The sequence below is a fragment of the Odocoileus virginianus genome, chromosome 17 (assembly GCF_023699985.2).
Source record: "Odocoileus virginianus isolate 20LAN1187 ecotype Illinois chromosome 17, Ovbor_1.2, whole genome shotgun sequence".
Classification (NCBI taxonomy): Eukaryota; Metazoa; Chordata; class Mammalia; order Artiodactyla; family Cervidae; genus Odocoileus; species Odocoileus virginianus.
Window position 1 is genome coordinate 27,472,536 of NC_069690.1, and position 25,326 is coordinate 27,497,861.

General features: G+C 43.4%; 2 protein-coding genes across 2 annotated transcripts in view; one reads left to right on the forward strand and one right to left on the reverse strand.

The window, feature by feature from the left end:
• The window catches only part of STX8 (syntaxin 8), a 199,486-nt gene extending 199,249 nt beyond the window's left edge, over positions 1-237 (reverse strand). The window contains exon 1 of the mRNA XM_070479094.1: positions 136-237. Coding sequence (XP_070335195.1) covers positions 136-200 — 65 coding nt within the window. The 5' untranslated portion in view covers positions 201-237. The remainder of the gene's footprint in view (positions 1-135) is intronic.
• CFAP52 (cilia and flagella associated protein 52) lies at positions 188-25,043 on the forward strand. The gene is made up of 14 exons (XM_070479085.1): positions 188-338; positions 2,360-2,559; positions 2,936-3,072; positions 6,560-6,688; positions 7,507-7,606; positions 8,475-8,591; positions 10,597-10,697; positions 11,215-11,385; positions 14,280-14,428; positions 16,213-16,358; positions 18,911-19,062; positions 19,691-19,793; positions 23,488-23,599; positions 24,666-25,043. Exons 1-14 carry the CDS (start codon positions 257-259, stop codon positions 24,839-24,841), a joined length of 1,875 nt encoding a protein of 624 aa, XP_070335186.1. The 5' UTR covers positions 188-256; the 3' UTR covers positions 24,842-25,043.
• Positions 25,044-25,326: the final 283 nt, after the last annotated feature.

Below are 25,326 nucleotides of genomic sequence, written 5' to 3' on the forward strand. Positions count from 1 at the left end.
TTACATGTGGGAGGAGGGAATTAGTCTGTGGATTTCGTGCCCCTTAAATTTCCAGAGAAATACTAGAAAGTTAAAAAAAACAAAAAACAAAAAACAAAAAACCCTCTCTTGATTTTCACGATGGCAAAAGGATACGGACTCGGTAGGCCGGCTTTCGGGGCGACCGTGGATCTGGCGCGCATGCGCAAGTCCGTTACCATAACGACCAGAAGACGCTACACCTCTGTAGGCTGTTAGGAAAGTGAGCAGTCTCCACATGATGGAGGCCCAAACTTCGCCCAAGGATGAGGTGGCTGAGGCGGCGGAGCTGGAGCTTGAGGCCGTGATCGGATTCAATGGTGAGACCTCGAGCGTGTCTGGACTAGGTGGTTTAGCGGCCCCAGGGGCTGTGTGGTGCAACCAGGGAGAGTGACACCAGATGGCACCTGGAAGGCAGCTTGGGACGCTGGCATGAGTCAAGCACTGGGGACCCAGACAGCCTCTCCTCCCCAAAGATCTCAGAGTCATGTCCTCGCTCCAGGCCTTAAAGAACGGGATGGGTTTTGCAAACCTCTGAAAGGAACCAAATGCCCCCTCACTAGGCCATAAGTATAAAATCTTTGTGTGTGATCTGAAACCCTTCTCCCACTAGCCAGCTCTCCCCTGGCTCTAAGCCCCACACAGCCAGCAAAACTGCTTGCCCCTCAGTATCGGATTACAGAATACTTCTAGGTCCCTCGGACCAAGTAACCTCTAAAATCCCAGTTGATGTACTAATTAGAAGGGGCTAGAGGGAGTGGGGAACTTGTGTTTTGAGTAACCACTTTAGGGGATTATTTGTCTTCTAACCAGAAGGAAGGTGAGGATTTCAGACCAGGATTGACACCAGGGGGAGCTGGAAGGGAGAGGTGCTTTGGTCAGAGGAGCCTGGTTGTTCTGCTTGAATCTGCCTTATGACCACCTCCTGTCTGGAACATGAAGAGGGGAAATGCTGTTTGGGTTTTGAAAAGGATGAAAACAAGTGATGGATTGTATTTTAGAAAAAGCCAACTTTTAAAGAAAGTGCATTGTGATGCCTGAAAGGTTTAAAATTGTAGTAATATAGACACAGAACAATCAATAACTAAAGCTTTAGCACATTCTAGGACTTGGCTCTTGAGTCCTCTTTGTTTTATGTTAATAGTCTCTGATAGAAATTGGGCACTTAGTACATCCTATATACTGGCCATCTTTAGAGCTGGTCACCAGATCATTGGTAAACAAAGTGAGTGATCTGCTATGAGGGCAAAGGATCACACTGGTGACCAGTAGAGAGCCCTGCTTCTGAATTCATACTATTTTGTAGTGCTCAGAGTACGGTCGGGTATATCTCAGTGTCTCCATTATCTTGGCCTTTTAAAATTCAATAAAATTGAGTTGTTTTTGCCTTCTTGGTTTTGTGACAATTTATATTCTTTCATGTAGTCAAATATGCATTTATCTAAAATTACTGAATGCCAAGTAGTATGGTGGGCTTCCTAGGTGCCTCACTGGTACCTGTCGATGCAGGAGACACCAGATGTGAGTCCCTTCCTGGGTTGGGAAAGGACCCTGGAGGAGGAAATTGCAACTCACTCCAATATTCTTGCCTGGATAATCCCATTGACAGAGGAACCTGTCCATGAGGTCACAGAGTTGGACACGACTGAGCACACATGCACACGTGCAAATAGTATGCTATGCACTGAGAATATAGAGTAATACAGGGGGTAACTCCACAGTCATACTTAAGAACAAGAGCTTAGAAAAGTGTAAAAATACAGTGAAACCCAAGGAAAAATCAACCATTATTACTTGTCCCAAAGATATCTCTGTTAAACTTTTGGTATGATCCTTTCAAACATACACTGACATATAATTTTTTAATAAAAGTGGATTCATGCTGTATATATTCCCTTATAACCAGACTTTTTTCTACCTAGGATGCCCTGAAAATCTTTCCTTAGCAGTGAATATACTCTATACCAGTCTTGTCAGCAGAGTAAAATTACCTAATACTGCCCAACCCCCAAACGCACACACTTATTTTAGTTGAACTAAGGCTTATTTTAAAAGCCTTATGCTCTGAGACAAGTGCTCAAGCCTGGTGCACTGGGAAGACCCAGAGGGATCGGGTAGAGAGGGAGGTGGGAGGGGGGATCGGGATGGGGAATACATGTAAATCCATGGCTGATTCATGTCAATGTATGACAAAAACCACTACACTATTGTAAAGTGATTAGCCTCCAACTAATAAAAATAAATGAAAAATAAAATAAAATAAAAGCCTTATGCTCAGTCTAAATAAAAACAACTAGCCACTTCTGCCCTTGACTTTTATTATTTTCAATCTCTCTTTTAGGACATGTCCCCACTGGTCTAAAATGCCATCCTGACCAGGAGCATCTGGTCTACCCTCTGGGTTGCACCATCCTCATCCAGGCAATAAATACTCAAGAACAGAATTTCCTACACGGTCACAGCAACAATGTCTCCTGTGTGGCCATCTCCAAGAGTGGACTTTACATTGCATCTGGACAAGTCACATTCATGGGCTTTAAGGTGAATACCCTAAAATACCATCCACTGTGTATTGATTTAGAGGTGCCTCCCAAGAAAAACTGCCTCACTTCAGAATAGCTCTGTGCTGTCCTGTTTACACCCTTCCTCCTCTTCCCTTGACCTCTCTTAGAACTCATTTTCGCTCTGTGAGGCTGAAAGTAAAGGAACCCAGTGGTTTTATACCCAATGCAGCAGCTTGTGACTGGTAATACCTAGAAACAAAAGTCCCCGCTCACACCTGTTTCTGTTCTGTTGCTGTCATGTTCGGAAGATGTAGAAAAGTGATGAATGATTATTTTTTCACACAGAGGGGTAGCTCTCCCCTCTGGTTCTTTCAAAGCCTGTCTATGGTCTGACTGTGTATTCTTGCCCCCAGGCAGATATCATTTTGTGGGATTATAAGAAAAGGGAGCTGATGGCTCGGCTGTCACTTCACAAGGGCAAAATTGAAGCTCTGGCCTTTTCACCAAATGATATATACTTGGTATCACTAGGAGGCCCAGACGATGGAAGGTAATGAACTAAACACACTTACTTCTTTTCTACTAGGCATATTTCTAGACATGTTAACAACTGTCCCCTTTCTAGCATTCTCTGTTTGCCTATCCGTATTTGAGCATGTGTGATGTGAAAAGCTTATGAAGCTCATATGAATTTGGGAAATTATAAATTTTTGGTGAAAGAGTTTGAATTAAGCTGAAAAGACAGAAACAAATAACAAAGAAAATAATGTAACTATGAAAGTAAAGTACCTGCATATACATGTAGAACCAAACAACTGGGGAAAATGTTATAAAAAACACGTGTTAACTTTTAGTGGCCATCGATAATTTATAATATTTATAAATTTTTAAAGACTTAAAGTAGCACTGAAATAAGTATACTATCAAGGGTGAAACAGATCACCAGCCCAGGTTGGATGCATGAGACAAGTGCTCAGGGCTGGTGCACTGGGAAGACCAGAGGGATGGGATGGAGAGGGAGGTGGGAGGGGGGATCGGGATGGGGAACACATGTAAATCCATGGCTGATTCATGTCAATGTATGGCAAAAACCACTACAATATTGTAAAGTAATTAGCCTCCAACTAATAAAAATAAATGGGAAAAAAAAGACTTAAAGTGCTTATAAAAAGTCCCCCAATGAGTTGGGAAATTTATATGCCCTATATTAAGAAAAAGCACAGAATAAAGAATTCTACTTATATGAAACTTCATCTGTATGAAAAGACTGCAAAGAAAAATGGTGAAAATTAAATATTCTGAAATATTAAGCATCAAAAGAAAAAAAATTTAAAAGCCTGTGAGGAAAATACCCTAGGGTGCTGATTCTCAAGCCTGGCAGTGCACTGAAATCAACTGGGAGCCTTAGAAAATTACTGGTGGTTGGGTCCACCTTCAGAGACTTTGATTAATTGGCTTCAGTTTTAGTAGTTCTAAAGACTTCCCATGTGATCCTAATTTGCAGCTAAATCGAGAATCATTGCTGGAAAAGATGACATCATCCTTTTCATCATCAACCATAGCTGATTTTTTTTTTTTTTTTTTGAGCGCTTACTATAGATCAGATGTGTGCCGAGCATCTTAACTGCATTATCTCATTTAAGCCTTATGGCAACTCCACGAGGTGGTGCTCTGGGGCTAGATGACAAATGAGGAACTTGAGTCACCAGCTGCTAAGTAGCAGAGCTGGCGGACAGACCCTGAAGTGTGACTTCAGAGGTGGCATGTTTAACTTCCCTCACTAAGGCGTGACCTTTGCCCTCAAGGATCTCACAGTCAAGGTTAGTAGGGAGAGAATACATACAAATGATATTGGGGGAAAAGTATTTCAAAGCATTATATTAGGAAGAACAATCAGTGCAGTGCATATTTCTGTGTAAGTGCTAAAAGAACACCCGAGGTTTGTGTAGGACTTAATACTTCGGTGTACTTTTACAGATATTTTCTTGTTTGAGCTGCAAAGCTTAATTGTAATGGAAATTTATATTCATGTGTAGTTATATATTGATAGTTCTCAGTATATAGCGAAGTAGTCACATGTCCCTGGCCCATCCCTATTTGACTGTTTTTTTCCTCAATAGAAATGCATCCAGCAGTCTATTACTATTTTTAACTTATGGTAGCTGTTCTCAACCTTGGGTACACATTGAAATCTCCTGAGGAATCATTTTTGCCAGAATACTTCCCCAAGGACATTGTTTACATGTCATGCTGTGTAATCTTTGCTACAATCAGTTTTAGACCATTTTTAACCTCAGAAAGAAACCAGTGCCCATTAGCAGTCACCTCCCATTCCTGTTGTGTTAGTTCTTTCTGTGTAGCAAAGTGAGTCAGTTAAATGGAGATATATACCCATTCTTCTTTGGATTTCCTTCCCATTTAGGTCACCACAAAATCACTGAGTAGACTTCCCTGTGTGATACAGTAGATTCTCATTAGTTATCTATTTTATACATAGTAGTGTATATAGGCCGCGGGTTGATTCCTGGGTCGGGAAGATCCCCTGGAGAAGGGATAGGCTACCCAGTTCAGTATTCATGGGCTTCCCTGGTGACATAGATAGTAAAGAAGCTGCCTGCAGTGTGGGATCCCCTGGAGGAGGGCATGGCAACCCACTCCAGGATTCTTGCCTGGAGAATCCCCATGGACAGAGGAGCCTGGCGGGCTACAGTCCATGGAGTCGCAAAGAGTCAGACAAGGCTGAGCTACTAAGCATAGGACAGCACAGTGTATATGTGGAAAAGACCCAGATGCTGGGAAAGACTGAAGGCAAAAGGAGAAGGGGGCAGCAGAGGATGAGGTGGTTAGGCAGCATCACTGACTCAATGGACATGACTTTGAGCAAACTCTGGGAGATAGTGGAGAACAGAGGAGCCTGGCAAGCTGCAGCCCATGGGGTTGCACAGAATCGGACATGACTGAGAGAGGAACAACAATAGGCATATATGTCAATGTCAGTCTCCCAATCCATCCCACCTCTGCTCGGAACCATAAGTTCATTCTCTACATCTGCGACTCTATTTCTGCTTTGCTTGGCAAATAAGTTGGTCTCTACCGTTTTTCTAGATTCCACATATAAGCAATATTATGCAGTATTTGTTTGTCTCTTTCTGACTCACTTCACTCCATATGACAATCTTTAGGTCCATCCACATCTCTGCAATGATTCCAGTGTTTAACGTAATACCCCCTCCCCTGCATTCTTGATGTCATTAACCAAGCACTATCAATTTAGGACTAAATTGTATGATTACACCCAGAAAGAGGCAAAGGTAAGCTACAACATGTTTGTGGGAGTGCTCAGTCGTGTCCGACTCTTTAGAAGCCCCAAGGACTGGGGCCTGCCAGGCTCCTCTGTAAATGGATATCCCAGACCAGAATACTGGAGTGGGTTGCCATTTCCTACTCCAGGGAATCTTCCCGACTCAGGTATTGAACCTACGTCTTCTGTGTTTCTTGCATTTGCTGCTCTTTACCACTTAGCCACCTGCGAAGCCCTAAGCTACAACAGAACTGCTCTAAGTGTGGTCCCCAGACCAAAGCATCACCAGAGACTTTTTAGCAAAGCAGATTCTCAAACTCCGCCCCAGACCTACTGAATCAGAATACCTGGGGGCATGTCCTAGCACTTCCGGCTTTGGCAAGTCCTCCAACTGAATCAGCTACATGGCATGGTCAAGTTTGAAAACATGCCTATGTCATTCTCTTTTATTGCTTCTAATTAACAATTTTTTTTTTTTTGCTGGAGTATTTCCCCAAGGAAATTTTTTACAAGAGATAAATGAGTGGTAAACTTTTATGCCCTGCCTATCTCAAAAATCTCTTTATTTTAGCAAGAGACTTAGATGTCTAGGGATTGGGGGGATGGTCAATACAATTCTTTCATTCCTTTGTGAGTAACCTTTTGTATTTCTTTCCTTCTAGAACCACTAAAAGAGCCATTTCTTATTTTGAAAGTCCATTTCCCCCTGACCCTCTTTGTCCTTTCGTCCGGGCAGTGTGGTGGTCTGGAGCATAGACAAGAGAGAGGCCATCTGTGGCAGCCCCGCAGCCGGCCTCAATGTCGGGAACGCCACCACAGTCATCTTCTCCAAGTGCCGGGACGAGATGTTTGTCACTGCTGGAAAGTACGTGTCTGCTGTCAAGGTTTCCGGAACATGTAAATCATCCTACTTGCTTACAAAGAAAACACAGTCATTCCAATTAGGGGGAACATGGTTTTCATCCTGAAAAAAGAGATTCCATCATAATTTTCATAATTTGGGAGTCACTAAAAATCCCAGCTGTGCTACCAGTAAAGAACCTACCTGCCAATGCAGGAGCGACTTAGCACGCATGTAAAAATTATTTTGGCTGGAAGTCCTATGAAATACAGTTATTTGATCATTCTGTGCTTCCTACTGAAAAGAGTTCTGCTGATTGGCTAAATCCATTTCTGCCTCTGGTTTATCTGTTACTGATAACACACTGCCCACAATCTGTGCTCGCACTCAGGGCATGTGTGCACACTCGGTAACTTAGTCATGTCTGACTCCGCAATACCATGGACTGTAGCCCACCAGGCTCCTCTGTCCATGAGATTTCCCATGCAAGGATACTGGAGTGGGTTGCCATTTCCTTCTCCAGAGGATCTTCCTAACCCAGGAAGAAAAAGTTATCACTCTTCAATAAGATTTCTGGTTTGGTACCCAACTATACTGGATTCTCTGTGACAATTCCAACTTCAGGTATTCATTATACCAAACCAAATGAAAAAGCCTGCAGATTCTAGTACTTCAGCATCCAAATGACAACTGTATCTTGGGGGAGATCACCAGGCCATAACAAATCCTCAAAAATACCTAGTTCTCTTCCTTTCAGCTTCTCCTTCAAGAGACTGCAGAAAACAGAGAAGAGATGAAGCATTTATTAAATGGGTCTCCAGTTGATTGTTTCTTTTCTCTAGCGGGACAATTCGAGTATGGGAACTGGATCTCCCAAACAGAAAGATCTGGCCAACCGAGTGCCAAACAGGACAGATGAAAAGAATAGTCATGAGCATCTCAGTAAGAATTACTCTGTTTTTTTACGTAAATGTTAGTACAAGTCCTTGTTAACAGTACTGAGCCAGACAGGGGTGTGTCTGTGTGTGTGTGTGTGTGTGTGTGTAGGTACATGTTCTTTGGGCTGGGGGTGGGGAAGGGAGCCCTGGACATGAAGGGCACTGACTGGGGAGGCACAGGTGAGGGAGTCTCACTTCAGCTCCTGTGGGAAGCTGGAGAGGCTGCCTAGACACAGCTCTGGGGAATCTGTTTCAGTGGACCTGAACTGCCATCAGACCCCAGGAATCTGCCTCACCTAGTGAGAAAAACAGGGTAGCCAGGAGGTGCTCAGAGCCCAAAGCATCTCCCATTGCCACTCATGTTATTTCTGCACAAGAAATAAAGTTTCTAACAATGAAACTCCTTGTTGAAATGCAGTCTCCTTCACAAAGAGGAATTATTCATGTGTCTTTAATGTGGACTCAGATATTCATGCATGTAACCCCATTCTCCACTGCGTTTTATGAATGTAGACTTTGGGAAATAGGAGATAAAGCAAATACATATTCTCTCTGGAGGATCACACCTTCACCTAGGAGCTCTTCGGAGATGCCTCAGGGAGTGCATGCCAATAGAAGACATAAGTCCATTTCAGTGAAATTCACGCCTGATTGGAGCCTGATGTTTCATACAGTTCTGAGTTTGGCCCTGATTCTGCTCCCCTTGAAGGTGTTCTTACCCATCCTCGAGTCTGAGGAGATAGAAGTCACCTTGAGGACTTTTGGAGGTCTTCATAGTGTTCAGAGAAGGCTCATCCCCTCCCTGATCAGGGGCACCTGGGCATCACTGGGCAAACCAGGTCTTCAGGTTTCCTTGTCTCTCTCATCCCCAGATGGCCAATGACGATAGCTTTTTCTACCTTGGCACCACCACTGGAGATATTTTAAAAATGAATCCCAGGACAAAGCTGCTGGCAGACACAGGGCCTGCCAAGGACAAGTTCAGTCTGGTGAGTAGAGACCATCAAAGTCTGCTTGCCCTGCTGTTTTCTAGTGATTTCTTCCTGCCACTGCCAGCACAGACGTCCATCAAGGGTTTGTGGGGAGAAACAACACATCTATGATGCACCCAAGGCCACACTGCAATTTGCAATGTTCATTGACTAGTTCACTCAAACCCTCATCACTGGTGTATATTCAGGATATCACAGGTGTCCTCTATTAGGGGTCAAAATCACACTTTTTTTTTTTTTTTGCATTTTCAAAGCTCAAGGCCTGTGATTTTGTAATGTGTAATCACATCCATTCCAGCATTTGGGCAGTCCAGTTGCCATGTGTAAGTGACTTGTGCTCTTTGACTTACAAGACTATCTGTCATTTCTTTCTAATCTAATAACTAGATCTTAAACTTTAGCCTCAGCTGACATTTTAAGTCATGAGCAAGATGTAGAAATTGTTCATTGTTTATATTTGTGGAATTCCTAACAATTCAGGTTAAAAGTCCAGTAAGAGACTTTGATCTCTAAACCAAAATAAAAAGCCTACAATCAGAGGGTAATTGGACAGAATAAGTGCTATTATTTCCAGTGCCCCCAGAAAGTTACAAGGGCTGTTTCTACTAAACTTTGGATTTGAGAGCTTCTTCCAGGTTCTGCACCTGTCTGTCTCATGTCTGATAATGGAACAGATGGTTCAAGCTTAGATAATTTTCCACTTAGCTGATGGCCCCAAGAAACTTTGAAATATTGCAACATGTTCCTGGGAAGGTGTTAGAGTTTTCTTAGTCACATAACCACTTACTATTCAAGCTTTTAAGGAGATGGGTAAGAATGGGAGAAAGCTACAGTATAGGTAGAGAAGAGTCTAACAAAAGCAGAGTCTGGTCATAGGCACAGGCCAAATCAATGTTTTTCAAATGATTTTTAGGAGAGGGATTCTAATATATTTAGCAGATGAAACCAAATCAGATCAGGCTGAAGGAGGGCAAGGTTGAGAGTCTTGCCAATTCTGACTCCTGGATACCTATGAAGGGCTCCATGAAACAGTTGGTGAAAATTCTGATCTGGATATTTTTGCTGAGTACTTGGAATGTCGGCGCCTCTCCAGAAATGATGCTGACTGTCTCAGTGTTCTTCAAACCTGTGACACTTAAGTTTTTCCCATGGATGCTTTAGTGCTTAATTCAGGTGTAAAAGTAAATACAATAAAGCAATGTTTCCAAGATGCCTGTTACACCAGTGGAAAGATGTAATTCTTTTAGGGCAAAGGGACTGGAGGTATTTGGTTTGAATATCAAGACAGTTGGTTTGAATATCAAATAATTCTTTATCTTTCTAACCATAGAGCCTTTTTTAATTTAGATTTTTGTTTTTTATTGAAGTATTCAGTTGGCCAAAAAGTTCATTTGGGTTTTCCATACATCTCACAGAAAACACCAAATGAATTTTATGGACAAACCAACGTAATTAACTTACAATATCTAGAGCAAGGGGGCTCCCCTGATTGCTCAGCGGTAAAAAAATCTGCTTGCCAAGTAGGAGACATGGGTTCCATCCATGGGTCAGGAAGATTCCTCTAGAAGAGGAATGGCAACCCCCTCCAGTATTCCTTGCCTGGAAAATTCCATGGACAGAGGAATCTAGTGGGTTGCAGTCTATGGGTCCACAAAGAGTCAGACACAACTGAGCATGCATGCACACATACATATACATATATCCACTCTCTTTTGAATTTCCTTCTTATTTGGGTCAGCACAGAGCACTGAGTTCCCTGAGCTCTATACCATAGGTTCTCATTAGTTATCTATTTTATACATAGTATCAATAGTGTCTATGTGTCATACAGAGTAAAGTCAAGTCAGAAAGAGAAAAACAAAAATTGTATATTGATATATATATGTGGAATCTAGAAAAATGGGACAGATGGTCTTATTTGCAAAGCAAAAATAGAGATGCATCGATTCCTAATGATGAAACCATTTGGTCTTTTTTTCCTTAACACTCTCTGTCCCCCTAGGGAGTATCAGCTATCAGTTGCCTGCAGATGGGGGGTTTGTTGGTGGGCTCTGGAGATGGATTGCTGGTCTTCTGTAAAAGCCCCAGCTACAAACCCATCAAGTAAGTTACCCCACAGGGTTTGGATGAGGAGAGACCCTCTAGAGACAGGTTTGCTTAAAGTCGGCAATTAAGTGAGGTGGACAAAGTGATATTTGGTTTAAAATAAATCTCATCTTGCTGTTAAAATGAGTAGTTGGAAACATAATAGATGGTGGTTTTTGCCAATGAAAAGATTCCACTTGTTAGACATGGAGTGAATGAAGTGTTTATTGGCCATGGTCATTTGTACCCACTTATTTGTCTGGAATGTTCCCTGAATCTAAATCCTACTTGTGTTCCACCACCCATTTAGGGGGACATCTCACTGTAAACTTCCTTGATTATCATAACCCACGTGGTCTTCCCCCTTTGCTGACCATGGGCACTTGATATTGTTAACTCCTGCCTTTCCAACTGTGTGACCTCCTTGAAGGCAGGACTCAGGTTCTTATGCCTGATATATATCCTCTATAACACTTTAGACAGTTAATGCTCATCAACTGAGTAAATCTTCTTCACCTTTTGCTTCTCCTTAAAGGAAAATCCAGTTACAAGGTGGAGTCACCTCTATCACACTTCGAGGGGAAGGACACCAGTTCTTTGTAGGAACAGAAGAATCACACATTTATCGTGTCAGTTTCACTAATTTCAAAGAGACTCTCATCACAACTTGTCACTTTGAATCTGTTGAGGACATTGTCTTCCCATTGTAAGTAGAAGAGCATAAAAGTGATAAGAGTGTAGAGATTTGATGCCATGTGCAAGGAAATTTAATTTTATTAACACATTTTCATCTACTAACATAATCAATCATGATAAATCATAATGTAATTTACTCAGTTCTGTCTGGCCACAGCAAAGATTTGAAACATCAAACCAGTGTTACAGCTTGGTTACAACTCAAGAGTTTTATTCAGCAAGCAAAGGATAGTACATCTTCAAGGCATGAGTGTGGGCCGACCCCAAAGGAGAGGCCTCAATCCTCCTTGGCTTTATTCCTCCATTTATTCATTTGTCTCCTCCCTGCTGAGCCTGCTCTATGCAGTTGGGCTAGCCAAGAAGGGGGTGTGTTTGTTTCATCTGATGTTCTCACTCCAGTCCATGGATATTCTTTTGTTCCATTTTCGAGGGCTTTTTCCTTTCTTTGTCTTTTAGCCACCACCATTTTTGACTCCTTTTTCCTATTCTAACGACCTACAATAATAAATTATTATTTTTTCTCCATAAATTTTTCTACAGTAGTGAATTATGTTAATAGATTTTCTTTGCCCTTTATCAAGCAGCTACATTCATTTTATGATTCAAATTTGGGCCTCTTTAGAATGTTCGCTTTTCTAGTAAATTCATTATGGAAAGGGTGAACAGACTAAAAACTTTTCTGTTTTTCCACTGCTGTCTGGAGCAAAACTTAGTGCCTTTTTTCAAACATCTTTCAAGTCATTTGTTTGCACCTCTTGTGTCTTCCAGATTTGGCTTGCCTGATGGCAGTGGCCATAAGATTAAGAGTTCTTCTGAATCTAGTTGCTATATATATCGGTAAATCCCTCACAAAACAGTGAAACATATAACCACAAGCAGTTTTAATGTCAAACAGAGCTGTCATCAGAGTTTGTCATTATTTGATTATGAAGCCTATTTATCTTTGGTGAGATTTGTCCCATAAAGTTGGTCACAGTTTTTGCTCTGAACTTCTTCAGTAATTCATTTGAATTTACAAAACTCAAGGTCATTGTATAGGCAGCAAGGCTCTTTGAAAACTTGGTCCTTGAGGTCACCAAATGTAGTTTTGGTTTCCTGAACCCTTGTGATTAGGTCCCTCCTATTTCTAATAGTGAAAATGGCTGGTGTCTCCCATCAGGCGAATTTTTATTTGAAAATTGGTCATTTCCTTTTTGTGTCATTTTTCCTCTCTTTTACTAAGGAGCTTGGTAGAATCAATCTGTAAAATATTTGGTCCTGGTGTCTTTTGTAAGCGTAAGTTTTTAAATGTCTTTTCAATTTCTTATGCAGTATTTAATCTATTCAGGTTTTGTACCCCTTTCTTTTTAACAACTCTATTGAAATATAATTTACATATCATAAAATTCACCCACAATACAATTCAATGGCTTTCTTAGGGGCATATTAACAGAGTTTTGTAACCATTATCATCATCTAATTTTAGAACATTTTATATCTCCTGAAAGAAACATCCTAGCAGTCACTTTAAGCCTCTAAGGTTCAGCTTTCAGCCACCCAAACTGAGCACAGTTGGTGAATGTAGTCAGTTAAAAAAGGTTAAAAAAAAAAAAAAAAAAAAAAGCTCTCAGATTGATCCATATAGTGGTGACCTCAAAAACAGAATCTTAAAATTTTTTTAAAAGAAAGAAAAAAAAAATAGAATTTTAAAAAGAAAATTAGTGTCCTCTCTGGTCTCTGCCTCCTGTTTTTTGTTGTTTTTTTTTGTCTTTCCTCTCAAGGTTCCCTGCACCCCCCATGTGTAGAATTCAGCTGGCACACAGGAATTGGGGCAGTTTTTAATAATCAGAATTTAGGTCTTCCTCTTATGATTCTCTTGCTGCCAGGATTCTCCCTTTAAATTCCAGATGAATTTTCTAGCCCCTTACTCTGATGGCTGGCACCTTTAGTCAGTGAGGCTGTGGTTTTTCTGCGGTCACCACACTTAGGGAGTTTGGGGCATCTCTGGTTAGAAAATCACACAGCAATGATTCTTAACCCTTTCTAGTTGCACTTAAAAAAAGGTATTTATTTATTTATTTGGCTGTGCCAGGTCTTAGTTGATCTTTGTTGCTTCATTCAGGATTTTTCTTTTTTTTAGTTGTGGCATGTGGGATCCAGTTCCCTGACCAGGGACTGAACCCAGGTCCCCTGCATTGGGAGTGTGGTCTTAGCCACTGAACCACCAGGGAAGTCCCGCAGTTACACTTTCACAAGAGCAAGCTCTTCTTGATTTCTGTCTATTTTAAAATATCTTCAGTGTCTTTGGGATTTGGCAGTCTTCTTATTGTGTTCATTTTATCTGGGTTTTATAATCGTTTTCTGTGGAAAGGTTTGTGTGACGATTTCACCGCTCCAAAATGTGGTATTTTATTTACTAATTTTGGCCAAGCAGTGCACCTTGTGGGATCTTAGTTCCCCAGCCAGGGATTGAACCTGGGCCCCCAGCAGTGAAATCTCCCAGTCCTAATAACTGGGCCACCAGGGAACTCCCCATCAAATGCCATTCTGCACAAGGAATCTGTAAAGCCATTAAGCCTGAGATAATAGGTATCTAAAAGAATCCTGGTGGCTTCCCTGGTGGCTCAGATGGTAAAGAATCTGCCTGCAATGTGGGAGACCTGGGTTCGATCCCTGGATTGGGAAGATCCCCTGGAGACGGAAATGGCAACCCACTCCAGTATTCTTGTTTGGAGAATTCCTTAGGGGTTATCCATGGGGTCCATGGGGTCGCAAAGAGTCAGACACAACTGTGCGATTCACACTTTCAAAAAGCATCCTTCCCTACATCCTCAAGAAGCCCATTTTAGCGTCAAAGCTGCATCTGAGAAACACTGTGCGTCTTGCGCAGCTTCATGTCTCACCCTCCTGGTGCCTTCTCTGCAGTGGCACCGCCGAGCTCTTCGCCACCTGCGCCAAGAAGGACATTCGAGTGTGGCACACGCTGACCAACAGGGAGCTGCTGCGGATCACTGTGCCCAACATGACCTGCCATGGCATCGACTTCATGCGGGACGGCAAGAGCATCATTTCCGGTAAGGTCGGCATGCCAGGTTTGACTTCCGGTTCCGGCTGTGGCTTTGGTTCTTGTCAGTCTTTTCCTACGAGGCTCCGCGTGTGGATGACCTGGCACCGTCTCCCACGGTCTGCTTGCTTCGCATCTAGCCTGTCTTTGGAATTCCCTTCCAGCTCGGATTCTTTCTGAGCTGGGAATTACCAAACAGCAATTTCTCTTCCCGCGCGTTGCTGCATATAGCATGTTGCTTTCTTTCTGGCCAGGAAAATTCAGTGATTCACTTCACAGGGTGGATTTGAGGCCTTAGTGAGTCCAGGGTTCTTGTGTGAGAACTCTTTTTGTTGCTCAAGAGATTAAAAAGCTGACTTTAAGTTGTAGCTCCAAGGGAATTGATTTTTAATTCAGTTGATTATGTCGTGCCAAAATATTTTAACATGAATTATAGACACCATGATATTCTATTTCTGAAGACTTAAGTATGCATCTCTGAAGATATTTTCCTATGAAATAATAATTTCTTAATATTGTCTATGTTCAATCCATATATAAATTTCCCCAGCAGTCAAAAGTGAATTACTGGTTCACATCAATGAAAAGTCAAGTGAGTCTTTAGGGGCAGGCATTAAAATGGTGATATCAGGGGAATTCCCTGGAAGTTCAGCCGTTAGGACTACATACTTCCACTGCAGGAGGCACTGGTTCGATCCCTGGTCAGGGAACTAAGATTGTGTGTGCCTGGATGCAGCCAAAACAATCATAATAATAATATAAAATGGTGATATCAGGACCCATCTCACTGCCCTCTCTTCTTGGCTTTGTCTCCTTGTGCTGCTTCTACCTTGGGGCATGTCTTCTCCACATAGTGGTCCCCAGTAGCTCTTGACTTGCATTACACTTAGAGCTAACAAATCCTGGGGTCAAAAATCTTGGCATCATCATCACATCTCTTTTTGTCTTATACCAAAACCCCATTTCTCCTGCTCCAATGGCTCCCTCTTCAGAGTATATCCAAGATTCCATGCATCTTATCATCTCCACCCTCATGTCGGTCACTACCACCATCTCTCTCCTAGATTATTCTGGTAGCTTCCTATCAGGACTCCCTGCTTCTACCCTCACCTGTACCTTTCTTCTGTGATCCGCTCTCAACACAGAAGCCAGGAAAAGCTTTAATTTGTAAGACTATGCCATTTCTAGTACTCAAAGGTTTTTTTCCTTTTTCTTTTAAGACTTTTTTTTTTTTAATATGGACCATTTTTATAAAGTCTTTATTGAATTTGTTACAATATTGCTTCTGTTTTATGTTTTGGTTTTTGGCCAGGAGGCATGTGGCATCTTGATGTTAGCTCCCTAATGAGTGATTGAACCTGCAACCCCTGCATTAGGAGGTGAAGTCTTAACCACTAGATGGCCAGGGAAGTCCCCAGGGCTGACTTGCTTTTAAACAGAACTCTTCTGGAAGCTGACTTCTGATCTCTGGTTGACATCCCAGTTGCAATATCAACCATCTAGTTGAATGTGCAAGTTCTACAGCTCATGGGAGAGGTGGGGGTTGGCCTCCCCACCTCTGTCTCCTGGGGTGGGGTGCACCTGGAGGCAGGCTTAGCTAAGGCGAGCTGTTCATTTCCTTTGGGAGGTGTGACCAGTTTGGGGAATCAAGGAAAAAGGGGCTGTGATTCCTGGCAGTGGGTGGGGGACTGGCCTCTTCCCTCCATCACCACCACTGTCCCTTCACATCCTGTCTCTTGTTTAGGATTTAGAGTATGCTCATCCTGCCTGCCTTCTCTTTCCCTTTCATGCCAGCGTGGGACGATGGTAGAATCCGAGCCTTCGCCCCGGAGACAGGCCGACTGATGTATGCTATTAACAACGCCCACAGGATTGGCGTGACCGCCATCGCCACCACCAGCGACTGTAAGAGGATCATCAGCGGCGGAGGAGAAGGGGAGGTACTGTTCTCCAGGGCAGAATCTTTTAAAAATAGCTGAGTATTTAGAGCAAATGCCCCATTTGTTATTGTTGTTCAGTCAGCAAGTTGTGTCTGACTCTTCGTGACCCCATGGACTGCAGCATGCCAGGTTTCCCTGTCCCTCACCATCTCCTGGAGTTTGCCCAAGTTCATGTCCATTGAATCGGAGATGCTATCCAACCATATCATCCTCTGTGGCCCTCTTCTCCTTCTGCCTTCAATCTTTCAACTGCCCCATAACAGGCCACTAATTTGATTTTTTTCATATGTACTAGGAGTCAGGCAAGACCAAATTAAGATTTTGATGAAACTCTGAAATCCATCATACATTAACGTTCTAATAATATAAATACACATTTCAATATATTTGTTCCCAGAAAGGACATTTAGGATAGAGACATGAAAGCGTTCTATATGGAATCGAGCTAGGGATCCAAGTTGGTGTTTTGCCAGAGGTTTGGAATACCTTTTTTTTCCCTTCAAAAACCATAGTTATATAAATTGTCTTTATCTTGTCTTTTAAAGGAAATGCCATTTTTGGACTCAATTCTTTAATCTACCCATACACTTTGACCATCATTTAAAAATTATTACACTCAATCATTTTCTTGCATCATTTCAAGGAGCCTAAAATGTCTTTTCATACATCTCAGTGTCTCCCTTCCCCCTACTCCTCAGATTTATTTTTCCATCCCAAAGCCTTCCTTCTCTCAACATAGGACATTTCATTTTCCTTTCCTTTCCCCATGCTATCGTAGGAATAACCTAGGGAGAAGAAAGAGACAGCATCTTCACATAGCCTCTGGCAGAGATCAGACCAAACCAGTTAGTGTCTGAGTGTTTGAGTTCTGGAGTCACACTGCCTGGTCTCAAATTTCACTCCCACCACTTCCAAGCTGTGTGACCTGGGCTGTGTGCTTTAACCTCTCTGTGTTTCAGTGTCCTGTAAAAGTAAAGTGTAACCTGAAGATAGCAATTCTGATATTAATGAGATACTTTACACTCTTTATTTTGCACTGTGTCTTCAGAGCCTGGTGACTTTCATTGTCAGAGCACATCTTCATCTGGACAAGACCCTGCAGATGCTCCACAGACCCACCCAGCCCTGGGCCATCTCCCTCCTCTCTGGACCCTTGCGGCTCCATTCCCTTCCATCATTCCTACAGCCCAGCTGTTGCTAACACACACGCATCCTTGCTTGCTCCCTCAGCCTTTGGGGGCATCTGCCTTGCTGAGGAGGGCTTCCCAGGTGGCTCAGTGGTAAAGAATCCGCCTGCCGATGCAGGAGACGTGGGTTCGGTTCCTGGGTTGGGAAGATCCCCTTGAGAAGGAACGGCAAGCCACTCCAGTATTCTTGCCTGGAGAATCCCATGGACAGAGGAGCCCAGTGGGCTGCAGTCCATGGGGTGGCAGAGTCAGACATGACTGAGCACGCACATGCACCCGCGTGGCTGAGGAGGGCTACTGGAGGAACTTACACATTATAAATTGGTTGCCCCCGACCCTGGTTAGCAATCTTTTCACAGTCCCCCCTCCCATTTCCCATGGCTACTAAAGACCCATCCTTCCAAGAGACATAGTTTTTAAGGTCTTTTTAGGTATGGGAGGCCAAGGTTGCTGGTCCACAGGTGTGCACTGGTCTGAATACACTGGTTGCTAAGATACACTTGAGTATTTTACTTCCATTTTCATTGGTAAATGGCCATTACCTGAGTTGTGAAGACCCTAGTTTTCTGTTTAGTGTTCAACTATACTACGGCTCTTTCATTGTCTTGTATCACTTACACAAAATGATTTCTGCTTTCCTTGTTTTTCCCAAGTCCTACACATTCATTATAGGAAGCATCTGACTGTGAGCATCTGACTACATGATAATGTTTTCTGGTCTAGCTGTGACAGCATGTTTATCCATTACAGGACCCACTGTTATAACCAAATAACTTTCATTTTTACTTACCCTTTTTAAAAAAATTATCACAGTTAGGGCATCAGTTGTGAAATTTTGTGTGTAGGTAGTTGTATCACCTCTGCATTTCATTTCAAGTTGACAGAGGGGTATCAGACAATATTTGTTATTGAAAGTGGGTATTGACTTCGATGGGGTTGAGAACCACTGATTTTAAATGATTGAAACTGAGCAGCTTATGTGAAAGTTTAAATATGGCTCTGGGTACCTAAGAGAGTCCCTGATGGCACCAGAAATTTGATAGCAGTGCTCAGCAGAAACAAGCAGACATTATTATTTCACTCGGTTCAGCAGCAGCCCTTGCATCACTGGTTTTAGCAGCGAGGGCCTGGTAAATTTCTCAGCCCTAAAAGTAAAAATGGATGTAGGCTCCTGGTAGGCGTCTTCCTGGCTCCATGGAAGAATATTCCCATCCTGCAACTTGATATCCTCACCCCACTCAACCAAGATGAGAACAGGAAATTAGAAAAACAAATCAGGCCCAGGAGGTGAGAACACTCTTGGGATCTGTTCTTCATCAGAAAGTCCCAAGTTGGAACTGAAAGCCTGTGCTTTATGGCTTCCAGGTGAGGGTGTGGCACATAGGCCACCAGACCCAGAAGCTAGAGGAGGCACTGAAGGAGCACAAGTCCTCCGTGTCCTGCATCCGGGTGAAGAAGAGCAACGAGGAGTGCGTCACAGCCAGCACGGACGGCACCTGCATCATCTGGGACCTTGTGTAGGTACCAGTGATGGGGAGGACCATGGATGCAGAATGCAGTCCCAGCTATTGAACTCAAGGGAAGACTCAAACAAAGGGCAGAAACCTGACTCTGGGCAACAGGAGAGGGATGCGCCTCAGAAGCCATTCATCTCCATGACAGTTGAGGGTTCACAGATACCGGTGGAAAGGGCACAGCTACCAGGAAGAGCTGGACCTTAGAAGTTTCTGGATGGATAGGGAAGTAGCTCTCTAGATACACAAAGGAAAACATGGTTTAACTTATACTAATGCAACTCCCTGGCTCAGTGGTAAAGGATCTGCCTTTCAGGCAGGAAACACTGGTTCGATCCCTGAGTCAGGAAGATCTCCCAGAGGAGGAAATGGCAACCACTTCAGTATTCTTGCCTGGAGAATCCCACGAATAGAGGAGCCTGGTGGACTGTGGTCCAGGGGGTTGCAAGGAGCTGGACGTGACTTAGCAACTAAGTAACAATAATGCAACTCCCTAAGAAATGTGTATATATTGATTCTCCTTCCATAGCCCAGATGGCTGGGTGGCCCTGTCACAGGCCACACTCTACTGGTAAATAAGATTTCTCAGGAAGAGAAAAATGATTTCACAGCTTTCGGATTTGTTTTTCAGGCGTCTTAGAAGGAATCAGATGATCCTGGCTAACACCTTATTCCAGTGTGTCTGTTACCACCCGGAGGAGTTCCAGATCATCACCAGTGGCACAGACAGAAAGGTGAGGGTTGGGACCCTTCTGGTACAAGAGAAGAGCCTGATGCCTCGTGGCCACGGGTGCAGGCTCTGGAGCCACACCACGCCAATTTGGAGGGTGGGAGTGCTGGTGATCCTCTGAGTCACTTTGGAAACGCTTCATCACTTTCTTGGGTGCCTTTGCTTCATTGTCTGCAAAATGGGCGTGATGACACCGCTGACCTCATGGATTACAGCCATGCTTGACTTTAATCAAGCTTGTTTTCATATAGTGTGAAAGTGAAAGTTGCTCAGTCATGTCTGATTCTTTGTGACCGCATGGAATACAGTCCATGGAATTCTCCAGGCCAGAATGTGGAGTGGGTAGCCTTTCCTTTCTCCGGGGGATCTTCCCAACCTAGGGATCGAACCCAGGTCTCCTGCATCACAGGCAGATTCTTTACCAGCTGAGCCACAATGCTAAAAGCTGAGGGTGGGGGCTGGCACAGAGCAGGCACTCAGTAAGTACTGGTTATGAGCACAGATTATGAGGAAAGTTTTAGGGCTGGAACAGAAGTGCCGTGTCCAAATCACAGCAGTTGCCATGTGATTAAAATCAAATTGAATGATGATTAGCTCCTCTCTCAACACTTCATGCTGTGAGTGAGCACTCAGTCGTGTCCGACTCTGTGTGACCCCATGGACTGTAGCCCACCAGGCTCCTCTGTCCATGGGATTCTCCAGGCAAGCATACTGGAGTGGGTGACCATTTCCTCCTCCAGGGCATCTTCCTGATCCAGGGATCGAACCCGTGTCTCCTGCATTGCAGGCAGATTCTTTACCCACTGAGCCACCTGGGAAGCCCTCATCACCCTACTTCATCAATATGTTTAAAAATCTCTTTAGCTGGGGGGGCGGGGTCCATGTCCTTGGGTGGAAATTGGCCCTTCTTTTGGGGGGAACATTTCCCCCTCAGAGTGAGCAAGAGGCTTCAGGAGAGAGGGACAAGGAAGCTGGGGCTGGGGGTGGGAGGTGGTCTCCCATCCTGCCAGCCACATCAGATCAGTCAGATCTTGGCCTCATTCCCTGCCAATCCAGGTATTGGGTTTGGATCCCCCTAATTTAGTCTTTGAGATGCCTTTGAGATAATTGAAGAAGAGCTTGCCTATTTGTTGTTTGGCCAGCTGCAGGCTGAGATAATGGAGTGAAAAGTATAAAAATAGCATGGGAAAAGTTCTAAAGGGACTTGCCCTCCCCACCGCCATGCCCATATATTTGAATCCAGGAGTGGGGATTTTTTCTGTTTAAGCTTCCCAGGTAAGTGGGAACTACAGCCTGAAGACCCTTTCATTGAGGCAGTCCTAGCATGGGTTGGAAAAGAATTTCCAGACATAGAGCATTTCAGAAGGGAGTGAGTTTATCAAGAACAAAGCACAGATATGGTGGGCACTGTGAGTGCAGCAGACCAACCTCACAACAGGCCCAGGAGAGTCAACAGTTTTCATGAGTTAATAGCCATTTATAGCCTCAAGACAAAGAAAATTCCTGGGGGAAAGCTAGCGTCAGGTGGTTGGTTGGGGCACTATAGGGTGTTCACTGGAGTGGGCATCTTTGTCTAATTGGGAGTCAAGAAGCTTGTTAGTGATAATCAGGGGCTTTTGGCAGTGGTTACAAAGGGGCTCAGCTTCAGAGGTGTCCTTGGTTCTGGGCTGTACTTCCATGGCCTTGGTACAAGGCCTTGCATCTGCGATCTGGGGGCAGAATTCAACAACTTTGTCATAAAAACCCAAGGAATGCTGCCTGAACTAACCAGACAGGGTGTTCTGGGGAGGCATGGAGAGCTGGCTCCTTTCCAGACTCTGTGTAGTTTCTTTGTGTCTCATTTGTCCCATTGGTCCCCACCTGCCCGTGCCCTAACCCATGCTTGACTTGTGGTCTAAGTGGACTTCCCCTGGGAACTAGGATGGATGGATATTAAGGAGCTAATCACAGTGTCATTATAAATGCTCTGCTATACGGTTCATATCATTTCTAAATTAGGGTGATATCTGCTGTATTCTAGGTTTCAGCTTATGAGACTTGAAACAGTCCATTTCCCTCTTATTTGAATTTTGACCATAAATCACAAATCTGTCAAACTAAGCCCTGGGAACATGACAGTATCCCTGCTGTCATGGAGGTAACTTACTTTCCGTATTAATTTTGGGTGGGAGGGGATGGACTTGAACAGTACACATGTGACAGAGTCCATGAATGAGCGGTGAGTAATAAGTGAACAAGATAATACAAAATGGTGAACGAGCTAAAAATACATAGATCCGGTTATAGGATGCTGGCTGAGAGAAGGAAACTGCTTTAGGGAGGCTGGTCAGCGAGGCCTCCTTAAGGTGGTGACACTGGAGCTGAGGCCTCAGTGCTAGGAGGACGTGGCCATACTTTGATCTCAGGGAAGACCACTTCTGGCAGAGGACCCTCAGGAAAGCCCAGCTGAAGATCACTTTGACTTCCTTGGTCAAGGAAACTGGTAGTCAAGCACCAAGGACTTACATAGATGTGATTCCTGAGAAACAGAGATTTTTGGCATGCCTCCCCCCCGTCCCCCTGCTTTTTTGTTCTCACTGTTTGGCATGTGGGATCTTAGTTCTCCAACCAGGGATTGAACCTGTGCCCCCTGCAGTGGAAGCACAGAGTCTTAACCACTGGACCGACTACCAGGGAAGTCCCCTCAGCAGGCTTTTACACTTCTTTATGCTTTTAGTCTGAAAACAGAAATTTATTGTTAAAGTGATCTAGCATCAATAGAAATTACAAAAAAAGAAAAGAAAAAGGTTCAAAATAGCATACACAATTTCTAGCTAAATTCAGAGGGACACAGATTCCTGGTGTTCATGACTGAAATACAGCAAGTTTCCATCAACACGAAAGACAGAAAAAGTTCCGGGTGTAATACATATCTAAGTTCCCACTCCCAATTTCCAGTCAAGGGCTCTTTTGTTTAGCAAGAAATTTTATTTTTGAACAGGTTGTACATTGACAAGGTTCAAAGTTCAAAAAAGTATAAAAGCAGTATATTCAGAGAAAAGCCATCCCTCTTTGAGCTCCTGTCTCCTTTCCACCTCTAACCTAGTTTCATGGCCCAGGAAGGTGGCGGGGGTGTAATATAATCAGTTTCTGTTTAAACCCGTCCCTGCAAAGTCTTCTGTTGCTTTGAGTCTGAAGAGAAGGTGGGGATAAGTGTGGGGTGAGGAAGAAGGAGGGCCAGCCACAGCGAGAGCTGACTTTATAAGGCCCTATCTCCACAATTTTGCAGAACCGCTCATTCTCCAAGCTGAAGGCCCTAAAGAAATTTCATTTCCCCTCCTGCCAAGCCTAAAGAAAGCTTTGCTCTCCCCCTGTAAGTGCAGAATTGGGAAAGTGGATGCACTGGCCGGCTTCTTCCCGTTACAGCTTCCTCCAGGCTCAATCTGCTCCTTCTAACCAAAAAGTGCTCTCTGTCTCAATCCGGTTTACCAGCATATCAACATCTCTTTAAATAGAATGCAAATGTAAAAGCCACTCCTAAAAATATTAAAATGATTTCTCCACCCCCTGCCTTAGCCTATTTATAATGTCAGCCGATACATCATCCCTGGGTATATTTCTGCTGCCTGCTATATAAAGTAGAACCTTCTTTTGTTGGCGTGTGCTTGGATGATTCCACTGAGCTGAATCCTGCCCCATGCTTTGTGCTCCAATTCCAGATTGCTTACTGGGAAGTGTTCGACGGCTCAGTCATCAGAGAGTTGGACGGTTCCTTGTCCGGGGCTGTCAACGGCATGGACATCACAGTGGAAGGGGTGCACTTTGTCACAGGTCAGTCCTGGGATCAGAGAAGAAAGCCAGGCTTAGCTTATTTAAATGGAAACCTGGAACTCCCTGGCTGGGGGGCAACTGGAAGTGACCCCAGAAGGATCTAAGGGGCAACGTGGTTAGGTTCAGGCCACACTGCAGCCCGTGTGGTTAGGAAAGAAAAATTTAGAAGTCACATTGCAACGAGAAGACACATGTGCCCACGAAGTTGAGGGGCACAAATAAAAACTAAGCTTCTACTGTTTGCTTTTTCTTTGTGATGGGCAGCAACGATATGTGCTAAGTCACTTCAGTCATGTCTGACTCTTTGCAACCCCATGGACCATAGCCTGCCAGGCTCCTCTGTCCATAGGATTCTCCAGAAAAGAATACTGGAGTGGGTTGCCATTCCCTCCTCCAGGGAATCTTCCCAACCCAGGGATCAAACCCTTGTCTCTTAGGTCTCCTGCATTGGCAGGCGGGTTCTTTATCACTAGCACTACCTGGGAAACCCTACTTCAATTTAAAAAAAGAGAGAAATAGGGATCGACTGGGCTATCTAGCTGCCTTGCTGTGCTGTTTCCTACTGAAGTCTTCAATGCCAGGCTTTTCAATCAGCATGTCCAGGGGGCGTTTGCCACACAGTGTGCCCATTGCAACAGCATCAGTCTTATTTCTTGCAGCCTCTTTGAGTCTTCAAGACAGTAACCAATTAATGTTCTAAATCAATGAAAGTTTCACAAATACATTTACGTAAAGCAGGATATAAAATTAGACACAGTATGATCCCAATCACATACTCAGCTGTGTATCTGTGTAACTTATTGAGAAAAGACCAGAAGGAACTAAACCAAGAATTGTTATCTCTGGATGGTGGGATCAAGGGTAATGTCTTTACTTTTTTTCCCCTAAATTTACTGCAACAGGTCTAGATTTTTTCCCAGTCAAGGAAGAGTGTTTATAAAGATAGATTTTTCTTCCTTTAAATCATCACATGGGGAATGTATTGAAAATGATCATTTTTTTAAGTCAGGACTATTTTGTCTTTCTCCTGTTGCAGCCATGCCATATAAATGTTTGTCTTTTTCAGGTGGAAATGACCATCTGGTCAAGGTTTGGGATTACAATGAGGGTGAAGTGACCCATGTTGGGGTGGGACACAGTGGCAACATCACCCGCATCCGGATAAGTCCAGGAAATCAGTATATCGTTAGCGTGAGTGCCGACGGGGCCATTTTGAGGTGGAAATACCCATTTCCCTCATGAAGCAGCAGAGATCTCCTGGATTCACAGCATCGATTACCATCTTGTTGAAGAAGCCTGAGACTCCTAGACTAATCTTGCTTTCTCACATCTGTGTTTTTGTTCTTTGACCAAAGTATTTTATCTGCATGTTTCTCCTTTTCTTTATAGGATGCATTGCACATTCTTGAATTGTATATTAAAATTGAGATGTGTTCAAGAATAATTAGTCTAGACTGTCTTTTTTATTATGAGTAAATTCCCAGTCGTTGGTTTCCTATCCTTATCTCTCTTCCATGAGTCTGCAGAACCCTTCCTCATGATTTGTCCGCAGATAATCATTGCTGTTATTCTCTAAAAAGAAAGGTGAGTTTACTTTCTTTTAAAAAAAAAAATTATTTATTTTTAATTGAAGGATAATTGCTTTCCAATATTTTGTTGATTTCTGCCATATGTCAACATGAATCAGCCATAGGTATACATATGACTTTACCTTCTTAATCAGCATT